The sequence below is a fragment of the Epinephelus lanceolatus genome, chromosome 22 (assembly GCF_041903045.1).
Source record: "Epinephelus lanceolatus isolate andai-2023 chromosome 22, ASM4190304v1, whole genome shotgun sequence".
NCBI classification, from domain to species: domain Eukaryota; kingdom Metazoa; phylum Chordata; class Actinopteri; order Perciformes; family Serranidae; genus Epinephelus; species Epinephelus lanceolatus.
Window position 1 is genome coordinate 8,766,098 of NC_135755.1, and position 15,537 is coordinate 8,781,634.

At 40.9% G+C, this 15,537-nt stretch overlaps 1 protein-coding gene across 9 annotated transcripts in view; it reads left to right on the plus strand.

Moving 5' to 3' along the window:
- Positions 1-15,537, plus strand: part of LOC117258886 (NLR family CARD domain-containing protein 3-like) — a 68,016-nt gene that overhangs the window by 34,777 nt on the left and 17,702 nt on the right. For 2 of the 9 annotated variants that reach the window (XM_078164581.1, XM_078164582.1), the window contains exons 1-6: positions 1,462-1,566; positions 2,691-2,840; positions 4,555-4,659; positions 4,861-5,096; positions 5,312-7,106; positions 13,763-13,939. In XM_078164581.1, coding sequence (XP_078020707.1) covers positions 2,710-2,840; positions 4,555-4,659; positions 4,861-5,096; positions 5,312-7,106; positions 13,763-13,939 — 2,444 coding nt within the window. In that variant the 5' untranslated portion in view covers positions 1,462-1,566; positions 2,691-2,709. Of the gene's footprint in view, positions 1-1,461; positions 1,567-2,690; positions 2,841-4,554; positions 4,660-4,860; positions 5,097-5,311; positions 7,107-13,762; positions 13,940-15,537 lie in introns of those variants that run through there. The other 7 variants (XM_078164578.1, XM_078164579.1, XM_078164572.1 and 4 more) reach the window with 5 other exon arrangements.

Consider the following 15,537-nt stretch of genomic DNA (forward strand, 5'->3'; position numbering starts at 1 on the left):
CCTCTCTCGCCAAATGATATCAAACATTTCTGTATCTTCACAGACTGATGAGGAACAGCAGGCTGGATGGTGTCACTTATATCTGTTATTCAGTAGTCACATAGTTATAAAGATCCCTGTTGATGTAGTTCAGTTTATCAACCTGTTGAAAAACTCCGTCTGAGATGCTGCTGCAGTTTAATGGCTCTGTGGCGCCATCTAGTGGAGCTAAATGCTAATAACAAGTCGTGTCCCTCCTACTTCCTGTAGCTACTGCAGCCTCCATGTTCAAAGGCCATCAGAGGCAGCACACCAAATAATTAAACTGCATATGTTTGAATTGTAACTCTCATACTGAATTAATTTACCAAGGTTGTAGATAAAGGTGAGTTTGAGGCAACATTTGAAATGCAGTTGCCTAAAAATGAATGATGATAGTTCCTAAACTTGACTTGTATGAATGCATTACTGAATATTTGAATGTTTGTTACAGGCTTACTGGCGCCAGGAAGCAGACTCCCCACACCTGAGGGTGCATGTGCTTCATAACTCACCACCAGACCAGGACCAGGTGAGCAGTCAGGTGAGCAGTCAGGTGACCTGGCCTCGTAGGTATTTGAAGGTGTGTGTATTCTTTGTCTCAAGAGTTTGACACTTGAAACGTCACTTGATGTTATGAAATAGACCTATATGTTAATGGGAGCAGTGTGCAGACTCTTCACATGTTCTGCTTTTGTGCTTTTTTGGACATTGTGAGCACACATAGAAAAAAGGAACAAAGGATTTGCTCATGTTAAACTAAAAACACCGTCCTCCAGACAGCTGCTGCCACGTGTGGCTACAAGTTTAGTTGTGTTCTTATCATAGTGAGGAATAATGTTCACTGACTACATTCATTTACTCTTTGATGATCAATTTGAGTTTGTCAGGCTCAGTTTGTTTGCTGGTTTTATTACTTCAGTTCCATTCACATTGTGTTTTATTTTCTTCCACAGCGTCCTGTGACACAGCCAGACCACAACAGACTTGTGAGTACATTTGAAGTTTTTCTTTGAGTTTTAATCTTAAAGGTTCATTGTTAAAGACTTAAATGCGTCTATAGCGGTGATGATTGCAGATTGCAACCAGCTGAAACTTTTCTCAGTTAGAATTCCTTCAGTGTTCATTGTTGATGAGGTTTTTACCGTGAGCCATATTATCCACAGAGGTCTCTTCCTCTCCAAAACAAACGGACCAGGTGATTTAAACCGGTAAAAACACTGAAACAAGACAAAAGCAAATACTGTAAACATCAGCATAGTGAGTCAGAACTACAGGGATCTTATGACAAACTACATCATGCTGTACAAATACATTCACACATATCTACATAGCTATATACACACCGGCCACTTGCCTTCAGAGCTGCCTTAATTCTTGGTGTCATAGACTCAACAAGGAGCTGGAAACATTCCCATGATGAGTCAAAGGGGGGGAGGTGCCAACAGAGAGGAACAACGAAAGTGAAAGTATAAAGTCAGTGGTGTGTTCAGACTCCATTTTAAACTGCACAGAGCAGTGAGAGGAAGACAGGTCGTGTGAGACACGGTGAGTGTTGATGTTTATTCATTGTTTAGTGTGTTCTAGGGGAGAGTAGGGTCGGTTGGGTCAGTGCCACATCTTCACAGCTTCATCATCACACTTGCTTTTACCACCACCATCATCTGACGCTGTTTTTACAACCAGGCTTTTCCTGTTAAACACGCAGCTACGGATCTGCGCGCTCCGGTGCTTCGGGCGCGCGCTTGTGTCAACTCTTTGAATGTGCGTCACAGTGAAAAGCTCTAGTTTATAGACACAGAGAGAAAAGGGGGACTCTGCCGAGGGGTTGTGGCGCAGTTTTGTTGCAGAGTAAGATGTTGAGTGTACAGTCAGCTCTCCCTGCTCTTTGTTAGAGTGAGTTTTGGTTTCCGCCCTCAGATCAGATCAGTGCACGGACACTCCCTAAACTTTAGGCTCGTTGGAGATAAACTGCGCCTCGTCTGGAGAGTTTCCAGCAGCCTTCAGTCTGTACAGGAAGTCACAGGAACACTCACATCCTGTCAGATATGATGGTGATTTATTCAAATATAATCAGACTCATATATCAGTTTGTTCTCAGTCTCCAGTTGTTTTAATTCTGATAGATTGATTTATTAAAATGCTTTACAGGTGATCTGTAGTTTATGTTCATGGTTCAACCTCCATTTATATGAATTCTCCTGTAAATCAGCATCATATCAGTTTGACCTGTCCCCTCAACTACACAGGCTGAATAAACTGTGTCTGACTATAAGCTTCATATTTGATACAAGACAACAGCTTTCATTAAAGATCAGTCAGATATAGTCAGGGCTTCACATCTGTACACATGTTAGTTTAAGAATCACCACATCCCACTGACCACACGTCTCTGTGTTGTTAAATACTTGACATTTAACTAAACTGTGCCTTTCACGTTTGGGTTGGGCTCTAAAAAACCTGATTGTTAGCAGACGCCTGTATCTGTTCAGAGATCAAATTATTTTCATCACTATTATTTTTATTTTGTGGTTATTTAGTGTCAGTACAAAAGTGTCCCAGCTGACCCCGCTCTCCCCTACTGTATGTCATAGAAATACCCAGCCAATATGTAATCATGTCCTATAAATAAGAAGTTACTGACTTCATCACACTGTGTATGTGTGTTACAGTTCTGTCAGATTTGGGAAGATGGCTGATTTGGAGGCAGACGAGGACAGATCAGAGTCTCCAGTGTCCAGCTGTCAGCTGTCTTTGAAGAGTGACTGGTCCATGCGTAGTCCTCTAAACTTCAGTAATGAACCTGGACCCTCAGCCACAAAGTAAGAGACTGCACACACACAGTCTGGCACTGCACGCTGCACCAAACTGCCGATCCATCTCACGCTCAGTAACTCTCTCGTATGGGTTGGAGGACTTGTTGGAATGTTTCCTCTGGCAGGGCTCCAGACTGCGCCTAATTGGTCGCATTTTGCGACCTTTTTTGGAAGCCGTGCGACATAGTTTTTTAACTAGGAGCACCAGCGCGACTTACAAATCCACCCCTCTCCCCCTTTTTCTTTCTTTTTTTTTTATAATTGCATTTCATGGAGGAGCGGAAGCGAGTGTCTGTGTGTGTGTGTGTGTGTGTGTGTGTGTGCCTGTCATGTGTGTCTGGATGCGCACTGCGAGGCAGGGGGCAGGGGGGCACCAGTAACCATAGCAACGTGCAGCAGTTTTAGTACGTGTGCACTGTGTGAGGGGTTAAGGCTCGATCATACTCGGGCGGAACGTACGCGGACTCCGCGTGGACTCAAAGCGGACGTCCGCAAGTCCTGTGCGCGCAAAGCTCAGATTTTACGACTGCGCGGACTCCGCTCCGCGCACCAGTGACTGCTCGGCATGTATTTTTCACATCGTGGGTTAGCCTGGTTCCAGACCATAGACCCTGCCCACTCAACTGAGTAGGCTTGCATCTCTGGTCTGGCATACTGCAGTGAATTTGCGATTTATCTCGTCCAAACGATGGACGGACCAATGAACGCCGGGGGTCTAGCGATTAGCCAATCAGCGCCACGCTGATTTCAAGCTGTACGCCGGTGGGTAACTGGTGAGGATAGCAACAATGGCGACCGCTGCAGATCCTACCGACCACATTAACGATGCTATCGAGGTATTTCGCCACTACTCGCGTTAATGGAGGACCAAATTAAGGAAGCTGCTAAACTGGATTTAACGGTGATGCAGCTGGGCGTGCACGACGACGGAGACATTTTAAACGGGCAATGCTCTCTTGTTTTCGGCACTCCCGAGGCATGGATACTAATGACGTCAGATTCTGGGTGAGTCGTTGATCTCTACTGATTGGTTAGGGAAAAATCAAATTCCCTCCCCCTTGTAAATCGCCTTCAATGGAAGCCATGTCAGACTGAAGGTTCTGGGAGCTTCAGTCTGACACTCAGGCTAATCGCAGGGATTTTTCATGGACATTTTTACAGGAAACTACAACGCGGAAGTGCGCTCGACTATGGAAGCCCGAATGACTGCGAACGAGTCAGCAGGTGATGTCGCAGCACCGAAAAAGCCAAAGCCCTGACAAGAATGGCTCACTGAATTTACGTGGCTGAGATATTGTAAAGAAAAGAAAGTGATGTCCTGCATGTACCGCTTTCAGTGCGGTCTGAAATTTGCGGGGAAAACTAAATTCACCGACTCCACCACACACTTCAAACATGAAATGCTGGTTAAGCACAACAACAGCATCAGGCATAAATTATGCAGGAACAGATGCAATGATGGAGCAAAAGCTCCGCTGCACACATCATTTAAGAGGCAGGGTTGTCTGTGTTTATTGCTAAATTATCAGTAATGCAGTTAATATAGACAAAATTATAAATATGTTGTGTCATATAGATAGTGCTCCTAAATTTTGTGCTGGTGCTCCTAAAATTTTCAGTGAGGAGCACTGGAGCTCCTAGTGGAAAAAATTAGTCTGGAGCCCTGCTCTGGTCTTTACAAGGACTAATTATATGTGTCAAACATTTGTTGTTTCCACAGACAGAGAGCAGAGTCTCCAGTGTCCAGCTGTCTGTCTATGAAGAGTGACTGGTCCATGCGTAATCCTCTAAACTTCAGTAATGAACCTGGACCCTCAGACACAAAGTAAGAGCCTGTTGAAAAACATGAGGGAGCTTTTTGCCTTTTAAAAGTCGTCTCACAGTGGAGCACAACATTACTCAGGAGGTTTTCATGAAGCTGCACCATGAGATATTTGAACTGCCTGTGACTGAGTGTGTGAATAAAGCAAATCATTTTCAGCACAGTTTGCAGGACGAGATCTAAATAATGTGTTCATCTCCACAGAGAGAAGAAGAGGAGTCATGTTTCTGTGGAGGAGCAGCCGTCCTGCTGTAGTTTGTGTCAGGACGTCCTGAAGGATCCAGTCTCTACCAGCTGTGGACACTGGTTCTGCAGACAGTGCATCAGCTCATACTGGGACCAGTCTGCTTCATCAGGAGACTCCTCCTGTCCCCAGTGTGGAAAAAGATCCAGAACAAGAGCTGGACTGCAGACAGCCAGTCAGACCAGTACTGTACAAAGTAAGACTGTACATCTGTCTGCTGATGTCATCATGTCTGAAAACAGGATTCTTCTTGGTTTATTTGTGTTGTAAAGTGTAGACATGAAAGATTTTATAAAACTAATGTATAAAACCTTCATTTTTTTCATGTTACTTGTTTTAATGTCGATCAACAATATAATCTTAAGATTTTAGATTTATTTCTTTAGTCTCTCATGTTTCCTTCTCTTTCAGCAGACAGTGGTCTGCAGGAGGTTTTAGATGAACATAAGATCAGTGTGAGGAGGAGATGTGAACGTGTGACTGAAGGAAGTGATGAAACAGGAAGTGAAACCCTCCTCAACAGGATCTACACTGAGCTCTACATCACAGAGGGACAGAGTGAAGAGGTTAATACCCAACATGAGGTGAAGCAGCTTGAGAGAGCTTCTAAGATGAAGACCCTCCATGAAACTCCAATCAAGTGTCAGCACATCTTTAAAGCCTTACCTGGCCAACAGAAACACATCAGAGTGGTTCTGACCAACGGCGTCGCTGGCGTTGGAAAAACCTTCACAGTGCAGAAGTTCACTCTGGACTGGGCCGAGGGTTTGGAAAACCAAGATGTCAGTGTGGTGATTCTGCTTTCGTTCAGGGAGCTGAACTTGATCAGAGATGAGAAGTTCAGTCTTCTCACTCTGCTCCGTGTTTTCCATCCAACATTACAGAAGGTCACAGCAGAGGAGCTCGCTGTCTGTAAAGTTCTGTTCATCTTTGACGGCCTGGATGAAAGCAGACTGTCTCTGGATTTCCACAACAATGAGGTTGTGACTGATGTCACACAGAAGTCATCAGTCAACGTGCTGTTGACAAACCTCATGGAGGGGAGGCTGCTTCCCTCGGCTCTGGTCTGGATAACTTCCCGACCTGCAGCAGCCAATCAGATCCCTCCTGCATGTGTTGACAGGGTAACAGAAGTACGAGGCTTCACTGACGCCCAGAAGGAGGAGTACTTCAGGAGGAGAGTCAGTGATGAAGAGCGGTCCAGCAGAATCATCTCACACATGAAGACATCCAGGAGCCTTCACATCATGTGTCTAATCCCAGTCTTCTGCTGGATCACTGCTACAGTTCTGGATCACATGTTGACTACAGAGCAGAGAGGAGAGCTGCCCAAGACCCTGACTGACCTGTACTCACACTTCCTGCTGGTTCAGACAAAGAGGAAGAAGCACAAGTATGATGAGGGACATGAGACCAGTCCACAGGAGCTGACGGAGGCTGACAGGGACGTTCTTCTGAAGCTGGGGAGGCTGGCGTTTGAACATCTGGAGAAAGGAAACATCATGTTCTACCAAGAAGACCTGGAGCGCTGTGGTCTTGATGTCACAGAGGCCTCGGTGTACTCAGGAGTTTGTACAGAGATCTTCAAAAGAGAGTCTGTGATCTTCCAGAAAACAGTCTACTGCTTCGTTCATCTGAGCGTTCAGGAGTTTCTGGCTGCAGTCTACCTGTTCCACTGTTTCACCAACAGGAACACAAAGGTACTGGAGGACTTCCTGGGGACAGACTGGGATAATTACAGATCCCTGGATGTCTTCTTACAGAGAGCCATGAAGAAATCCCTCCAAAGTGAAAATGGTCACCTGGATCTGTTTGTCCGCTTCCTTCATGGCCTCTCTCTGGAGTCCAACCAGAGACTGTTAGGAGGCCTTTTGGGTCGGACAGAAAACAGTCCAGAAATCATCCAGAGAGCCATCAACAACCTGAAGAAGATGAACACGTACGATATGTCTCCTGACAGAAGCATCAACATCTTCCACTGTCTGCTGGAGATGAACAACCTCTCAGTACATCAGGAGATCCAAGAGTTCCTGAAGTCAGAGAACAGATCAGAGAAGGAACTCTCAGAGATCCACTGCTCAGCTCTGGCCTACATGCTGCAGATGTCAGAGGAGGTTCTGGATGAGTTGGACCTGGACGAATACAACACAACAGACGAGGGACGACGGAGACTGATTCCAGCTGTGAGGAACTGCAGAAAGGCTCGGTAAGTCCAGATGTGATTAACATCATAAATCATTGTAGATTAGTAGTTTAATTCTTCAAATATACACACTGTAAAATTCTTATTATTCATAAAATGTTCAAATGATGTGTCTGTTGTATTTTGTCACAGATGTTCTTGAGCTGTTTCAAATGCTGTGAGTGCAAAACATGTAGATGTTTCAGTTGGTTGTGTTTATAGCTGTTGAGTTCATCAACACAGTTCTTCTCTTTATTTATAATCATTTAATATTTTACAGTTTTTCACCTTTGTGTGATGGAGGTGAACCTGATAAAACAAATGATGGACTTCAGAGGTTGTTGTTGAGGTTTAATCACAGCAGCATTTCATCACAGTATGGCAGTATTTGATGGTTCTGAGTGAAAGCAGTAAAGTTATTACTCCATAAGAAGGTTCTGTAAGGTGTTTTATAGAATCAGACATGCAGATAATACCTGAGTTTATTCACCACTATGCTTAAAAATTTAAAATAAGATTTCTGCTTCCGGGTGACATGCACTGACCACGCTCAGCTTGCAGCGTTCCCCTTTATTTTAATTATTGTCGCAAGAAATAGATCACTCTCAACTTATTGATTCGAACTACACGCAAAGCTAAAGTTTGTATACTGCAAATTACTCGATTGAGTGTGTTAAAAGTAATTTGGATTCATGCCAGCTACCACAAAAACCAGAGCGCTCTCCAAACTTGAAATGGACAACGCGGACCTCGCGGCTCTGATGAGATCAATAATGCGAGAGGAACTCGCTGAAGGACTGGACTTAAAACTAAAGCCGATTAAGGATATGTTAAAGGAACTTCAAGATGACGTCTTGTCCTGTCGGACATCAGTTCAGGATTTGGAGCGTTTCGCCAATGAAGCTGAATCCAGGCTAAATACTGCCGAAGCTGAAAGCAAAAGACTCGCTAAAGAAGTTCTGCAACTGAAAGAAAAGACAGAGGCACTGGAAAATCAGAGCCGAAAGTTTAATCTGAGAATAATCGGGCTCCCAAATGCAATTGAAGCAGGTAAACTGACACAGTTTACTACTGCATTGCTGTATGAGCTATTTGGGAAAGATACACCCGGCCCCATGCCGCTAATTAGTGTGGCTCATCGGACCGGACCGGCTGACAGGCAGAAGCGATGCATGATTACACGAGTACACAGCTTTGATGTTAAACGCACCATCCTCCGAATGGCTGCAGAAAAGGGGAAACAAGGCACTCTTCAGTACAACGGCCAGAAGATAAGTGTTTATCCAGACTTGACTGCTGATCAACGAAAGCAATACGCTGCCTTCAATGAAATCAGAGATCTGCTACAGAATACCAAGCTGAAGCACGGGGTGGTATATCCAGGGAAGATGTTGATCACTTTCATTAACGAAATGCGAGCCTTCAAGACCCCATCTGAAGCTATGGATTTCTACATGAAGGTGATTCAACCAACTCTGAACAATGACTAGCAGTCTTTGTGGTTTTGCCTGAAATACAGGTTGGCTATGGAATTTGGTCATGAACTGCGCCAGAGACAAAAAAAAAAGGAATACAGTAGATGTTTTGTTGCTTTTTGTTAATTTGGATGGACAATATAGTAGGCCTATTTGATAGGTTCTAGTAACAAAAAAAAAAAAAAAAAAATGAGTATAAGGCAACATTTGTGATCTGTTTGTGATTCTATGTTCCCCTTTCATTTAATTTACTTAGAAATAGAGGGGACAGAGTAAAATTATTGAATTAGTTTAATACTGTCTAAATATCTTTTTATATTTAGGGGCAAAATGGGAATATAAAGGGGAACGCTGATGAATCCATTGTTGTGTCACTGCTTTGCAAATAGAAGCAAGGTATGGGGAGGCAGACAGAAGGAGTCACAGAAATAGGGAGAAATGGTGTGTATAATTATGAATGGATGACTCCCCTTGGTGGGTTTTGGGAAAAAAAGCTGGGGAATCACATGAGGAAGTGGCCTGAAGGTAGAATTTACTTTATTTTATTTTTATTTTATTATATGTGTACAGTTTTTGGGTTGTTACAGTCTCCCTCATTTCACATACAAGTAATGTCATATAAGTTCTGCAGCTAAAGTTAAAATGGAAACGGGTTCACCAAACAATTTTTATACACAGTCAAAGATTAATCTAAAAGTATTGTCGTGGAATGTCCAGGGGATTAATAACCAGACTAAGAGAATAGGGTGTCTTGATGTTATTGGCAGACAAGATGTCTACGTTGCATTACTTCAAGAAACCGAATAATCCAATAAGACATTCCCAAAATAGGAAATAATGCGTATAAAGTAGTTGCTTCATCTTCTGCCAATAACAAAACCAAGGGAGTTATAATATTGCTTCGCAATAATTTCAAACTACATGTAATTGCTAAAGGGCAAGATGAAGAAGGTAGAATAGCTTTTATAAAAACAATTTTTTGTGAGAAAAGAATAGCTTTTCTGTCAGTATATGCACCAAATATGTATGAACCTGCTTTTTTTGCTAAATTATCTAGTATCTTGGATGATATGACTGATTATCAATTAATTTTTGGAGGAGATATGAATTCTGTGTTTGATCCTTTGATGGATCGCTCTAAAATAACTAGTACTGGCTCTCTCTCAACTTTAGCATTATCTAATATGGCGAAAAATTATGCCATGATAGATATTTGGAGAGTGTATCATCCAGATAGGAAACAATTTACTTTTTTCTCAGCTAGACATCGAACATACTCCAGAATTGATTATATTTTGATATCAGCTAAGATTACTTACTTGGTGCAGGAGACAGAAATTTTTTACATGTCCATTTCTGACCATCATGCTAATTTATGCACATTAGAATTTTTTAATACTCCAAATCGGGCCCCTAGATGGAGATTTAATTTAACATTATTACAGAATGAAAAGTACTGTGAACAGTTTCGATTAGCTTTACGTGAATTCTTGGATCTCAATGAGAATTCTGTGAATGATGTAAGGTTCTTATGGGATGCTACCAAAGGTTTCATTCGAAATAATACTATAGCATTTGCCTTTGGTCTCAATAAGACAAATCTTAAAAAAATCACAGATCTAGAGCATATTCAAGCTAGACTGATTGCAGAGCAGCAGAGTAATTTTGATCCTGAAAATGAAATTGAATTATCCAAAGTAAAAGCAGAATTAAATGCACTACTTACACGAAGAGCTGAGTTTCTCGTTCATAGAGCGAGGCAAAAAGAATATTTGTATGGAAGTCGCCCTAGTTTTCTGTTAGCTAGCAAAATACGTGAAAATGATCGAATGGCTGATATTTATGCAATTATGTCCGATGATGGTGTTCTACTGTATGACCCATTACTAATTAATCGTGAATTTCAACATTTTTATATGAAACTATATTCTTCAAAAGAACAGTGTACAAAATATAATTTTGATTTTTTTGTTGAAGGGATTAATATACCCACTCTTTCCAGTGAGGACGCAAGATTATTAGATTCTCCTATAACGTTAGATGAATTATATGCTGCATTGAAAGAGATGAACCGAGGAAAATCACCGGGGTTGGATGGTATCCCCCCTGAGGTGTATCTAAATTTTTGGCATGAATTGGATCCTCTATTATTACATATGATACAAACATCTATACATAAAGGTGAATTTAATAGAAATGTGAATACCGCAATTGTCTCTGTCTTGCATAAGAAAGGTAAAGATCTTAAATTGTGCTCAAATTGACGTCCCTTATCCCTCATTAATTGTGATATCAAATTGTATGCAAAAATTCTGGCACATCGTCTTGAGAGAGTATTGCCGATGCTGGTTCACCTGGACCAAACGGGTTTTGTTAAGCGCAGATTATCTGCGGACAACATAAGGCGTCTCCTCCACATTATACATTTTAGTCAGACGATATCATCACCATGTGCAGTTTTATCCGTCGACGCAGAAAAAGCCTTTGACCGGCTTCAGTGGTCATATTTGTGTACACACTGCAGCATATGGGATTTGGGAAAATGTTCATAAATATGCTTAAAATTTTATATTCTAATCCAACGGCCATGGTCTTAACGGGCAATCAATGTTCTCCACAGTTCGCCATTGCTCAGGGTACCTGTCAGGGGTGTCCTGTGTCAGCACTTCTATTTGTCTTATCCCTTGAGCCGCTAGCCCAAAAAATACGAAATTCGCAAGAGCTGGAGGGAATAACAGTAAAAGACACAATTCACAAGACATCTTTATATGCAGACGATTTGATAATATATCTTGACCAGGTACCAACTTCTCTTCCAATTGTTTTAAATATATTGAACGAATTTGGTTCTATTTCTGGTTATAAGATCAATTTGGGAAAGTCTTCTTTGCTGCCCTTAAATGCGGCGATGAAGAGTATTAACACAAATTCTCTTTCAGGAATACCAGTAGTGTCTAAGTTTAGATATTTGGGACTTGACATTTATTCTTTCTTGGACAAAACAGTTATGAAAAATTACAAAAAACTTTCAAATTCTATTATAGAGGACTTAAGTAAGTGGTCAAAACTAACAATATCATTAGCAGCTAGAATTTCTATCGTAAAAAAAATTATCTTTTTCTGTAGTATGTTACAAATGCCCCCATTAGCAGGTTATTGGAATAAATTACAGAACCTTGTATCAAAGTTTATATGGAAAGGACAAAAACCAAGGATAAAATTTAAAGTTCTTCAGCGTGATAATAGATCAGGCGGCTTAAATGTCCCAAATTTTGAATTGTATTATTTATCTTTTATGCTTCGTTCACTGGCAAAGTGGTTCGAAGAGGAGTTAAAGACGCCCTGGGTCCAATTAGAAAAATATATCATAACACCATATACTTTTAAAGATGTTCTTTTTTCAGGTCTATCATATAAGCAATGTAGTACTAAATTTGGACCAATAATAGGACATTCGATTCATACTTGGCAGCATTGTGTAAAGATAGGCCACTGGGAAACAAAGTGGCATGTAGACATGCCAATATTTAATAATAATATTTTACAAATAGGTGGAAAACCCATACAGTTCCCAAAGTGGAAAAACAGTGGTATTCATGTTCTCTCAGATATCTATAATAATGATGGCCTACGGTCATTTCAAGATCTGAAAGACATTTTTAATTTACCGGGGTCTTCCTTCTTTTTTTATTTACAATTGCGCACGGCCATGCGTACATATGGGGTACCATGGACCCAGTCAGTACCTATTCACCCATTGGTTGAAATAATTAAAGGTTGTAAACATGGTAGGGGCTTTGTGTCCTACTTGTATAAAAAATTTCAACAACAGCTGAGCTTTCCATTGGGTATCGTTGCTGTGTGGAACATAGATCTTAAAAGCTATGAACAGAATATAGATTGGAAGAGAGTCTGGAATAACATTCCACTCACTTCATGTAATTATAAACATCAGTTGCTTAATTATAAAGTAATTCATAGGTATTATTTATCCCCAAGAAAGCATTCCCTACTTAAACTGACCTCAAGCCCAATATGTAAATAAAGAGTAGGGTTTAAACTATTGTTTGGATTATAGGAGGATAAGTGAAGGTAGATTTACATTTTGAGTATTGCTCCAATTTATTTTTGTATTGCTATTCATCTAATTTACATAAATACACTATATGCTTAATGTATTTGTAGATACCCTCAAGTACAGATGTAGATATGGCATGTATTGTCAATACTGTATGTTTCAGTTGTAGTGTTTCCTCCATGATGAAAACAAAAAGAAAAAAACACTAAAAATTTGGTCACAAAAAAAAAAAAATTAAAATAAGATCTGTATCATTTGCCAAAGGAGATTTCTGAAGTCCTAAAAACTGCTTTTATCCAGTTGTTGCTATCTCTTTTTTCATGCCTCGGCGCCGGCGACAGTCGTGGCCAGAGGCATCATGTTTTTGGGTTGTCAGTCTGTCCACGACATCTCAAGAACACCTTGAGATAAATTCTTTACATTTGGCACAAACATCCAGTTGGACTTAAAAATCAACTGATTAGATTTTGGTGGTAAAAGGTCAAGATCACTGTGACCTCACAGAATATGTTTTTGGCCATAACTCAAGAATTCATTCACTAATTATGACAAAACTTCACACTAATGTCTAACAGGATAAAATAATGAAGTGATGAAATTTTATATCCTAAAGGTCAAAGGTCACCTTCACTGTGACATCATCATGTTTTGTGGAAACATGTTTCTGGTCATTATTAAATGTCATATCTCAGGAACAGAAGGGGAGACATTTGGTCAGAGACTGAGTTGGTGACACTGATCTTGAAACTGTGCTGATTGTATAGATCTTCTGTGCTGTCGGGTTGAAGATGTGTGTGAAGCGTCTGTGTTTTAGAATAAGTAGCTTCTTTGCAGCAACATCCATATTTGAATCATTGTCTACTGTCATGGACACATATGAGTCTGGACAGACATGGATGTAAACTGTAAGTGTAACTTGACTGGTGAAGCATACCACCACGAGGCAGTAATTCTGGTCATGAATCAGCTTTTAATTAGTTTGAATTCTTTGTGTTCTTTTTTTATTCTTAACTATTTTCAGTCCATCAAAACAGGATATTTCAAACTGTTTTATCATCAAATCCATAAAGTAAATATAAAGTGTCTCTTTGACAATAACAGATTTTGTAATATATGTGTCATGTCAGATTTACTGAATGTGGAATCTCAGAGACTCACTGTGAAGTCGTGGCCTCAGCTCTGAAGTCCAACCCCTCCCATCTGAGAGAGCTGGACCTGAGCTACAACAGGGACCTGCAGGATTCAGGAGTGAAGCAGCTGTGTGCTGGACTGGAGAATCCAAACTGTAGACTGGAGACTCTGAGGTCAGTTCACTTGCTTATGTAGGTGTTTGTTTGTTTGTTTTTGGATATATATAATATAAATCCTTGACTGAGGTTATAAAGCTTTCAGTGTTTTCAGAAATGTTGTGTCTTTCCAAATGGCTGAACAGTTGGTTATGAAAGGCAGAGAAATGATGATTTAGAACATTTAGACACCATCAAGTTTGAGATTTATCCAAACAGAATTTAAGATTCCTGAGGTTTGTTTGTTTATTATTTGCACACATAGTAAAAACTACATAGAATCCAGATAAATAATAGAAAAAAATAAGGATGTGACAGGAGAGGTCAAGAAGCTATAAGCTTATACAACGGACCTCCCCTCAACTTAAGATAGAAAAGTATATGAACAAGAAAAAACAAAATAAAGAAATAAAAGAATATTTAAAAAACCAAACAAAAAACCCCAAAATGAAACTAAACTAATATAGTTAAGCTAATCAAACAAAATAATAAATAGCAAAAACACACTAAGTAAATACAACACAAAAAACTAAACTACACGGAACAAAAACAACCACAAATACAAGAAACACTGAGGATTCTTTGTTTTGATGTTAACGTCACATAATCATTTGAAGTCACAGACCTTTAGACTGCAACAATAAGCAAATAAATAGTCTGCACTGGAAACATCTTGGACTTTGAGGACAGGTTCATATTCTTTCACACTCACACGCCCATTACGCCTTTCAGATATCTGCCTCATTTTACCGTTTCATGTTCACTGTCAGACGGATAAGATTTGTATGAAGTCACTGCAGATGAAAAGCCAATATTTTCTGCTTTGGCTGCTTCACAATAAAAGCTAAACAAGCTAAAATAACAAAACAACATGGGACTTTTATTGTGAAGACACATATTTTGTGTGACATTTATGACTGTATGCTCAATGATCTCTCGTGGTCGATAGGAAACTGTGGTCTCATTTTGAAACGGAGCATCTACAGATTAATTCCATACAGGATATCTGATGATCCACTGAAGTTGGTCACAATACGAGATGATTTAGTCCTGTGTTGTTGTTGTTGTTGTTGTTGTTGTTTTATCTTAGCCACCATCTTGCCTGTAAGGAAGTCAGGAGGGACAACTCCACCGGTCGCAGCTGAGCAGCATGTGTTGTTGTCTAGAGTCACAGCTGTAATGCAGTCGCCTGGCAGAGGTCTGCACTCTACTGAGTGCACTTTGTACTTGATGTCTGTAATCATTCCTTCTGTCCATACTGTCTGTGAAGCAGTCCCTTTATAACCTGACTCCAGTGTTACCAGATTGAGGACAAAATCCACAGTCTTGTTCTGTGTAAACAGACACGGCATTCCCGCCGAGCTGTAGAGAAGGAGACGGGGATGTCGCACCGGAGTGCAGCGCCGACACCGGAGGAGACGGTACAAACCCGTCCTCCCATCCGTCGTCATGGGGAACGTAAGATCGCTCCCCAACAAGATGGACGAGCTGTCGGCGCTGACTCACCATCAGAGGGAGTACCGGCAGAGCAGCATGCTGGTGTTTACCGAGACATGGCTGAACGCGGAAGTACTGGACATGATTGCCGCGCTGGACGGATTCCAGCTCATCAGATA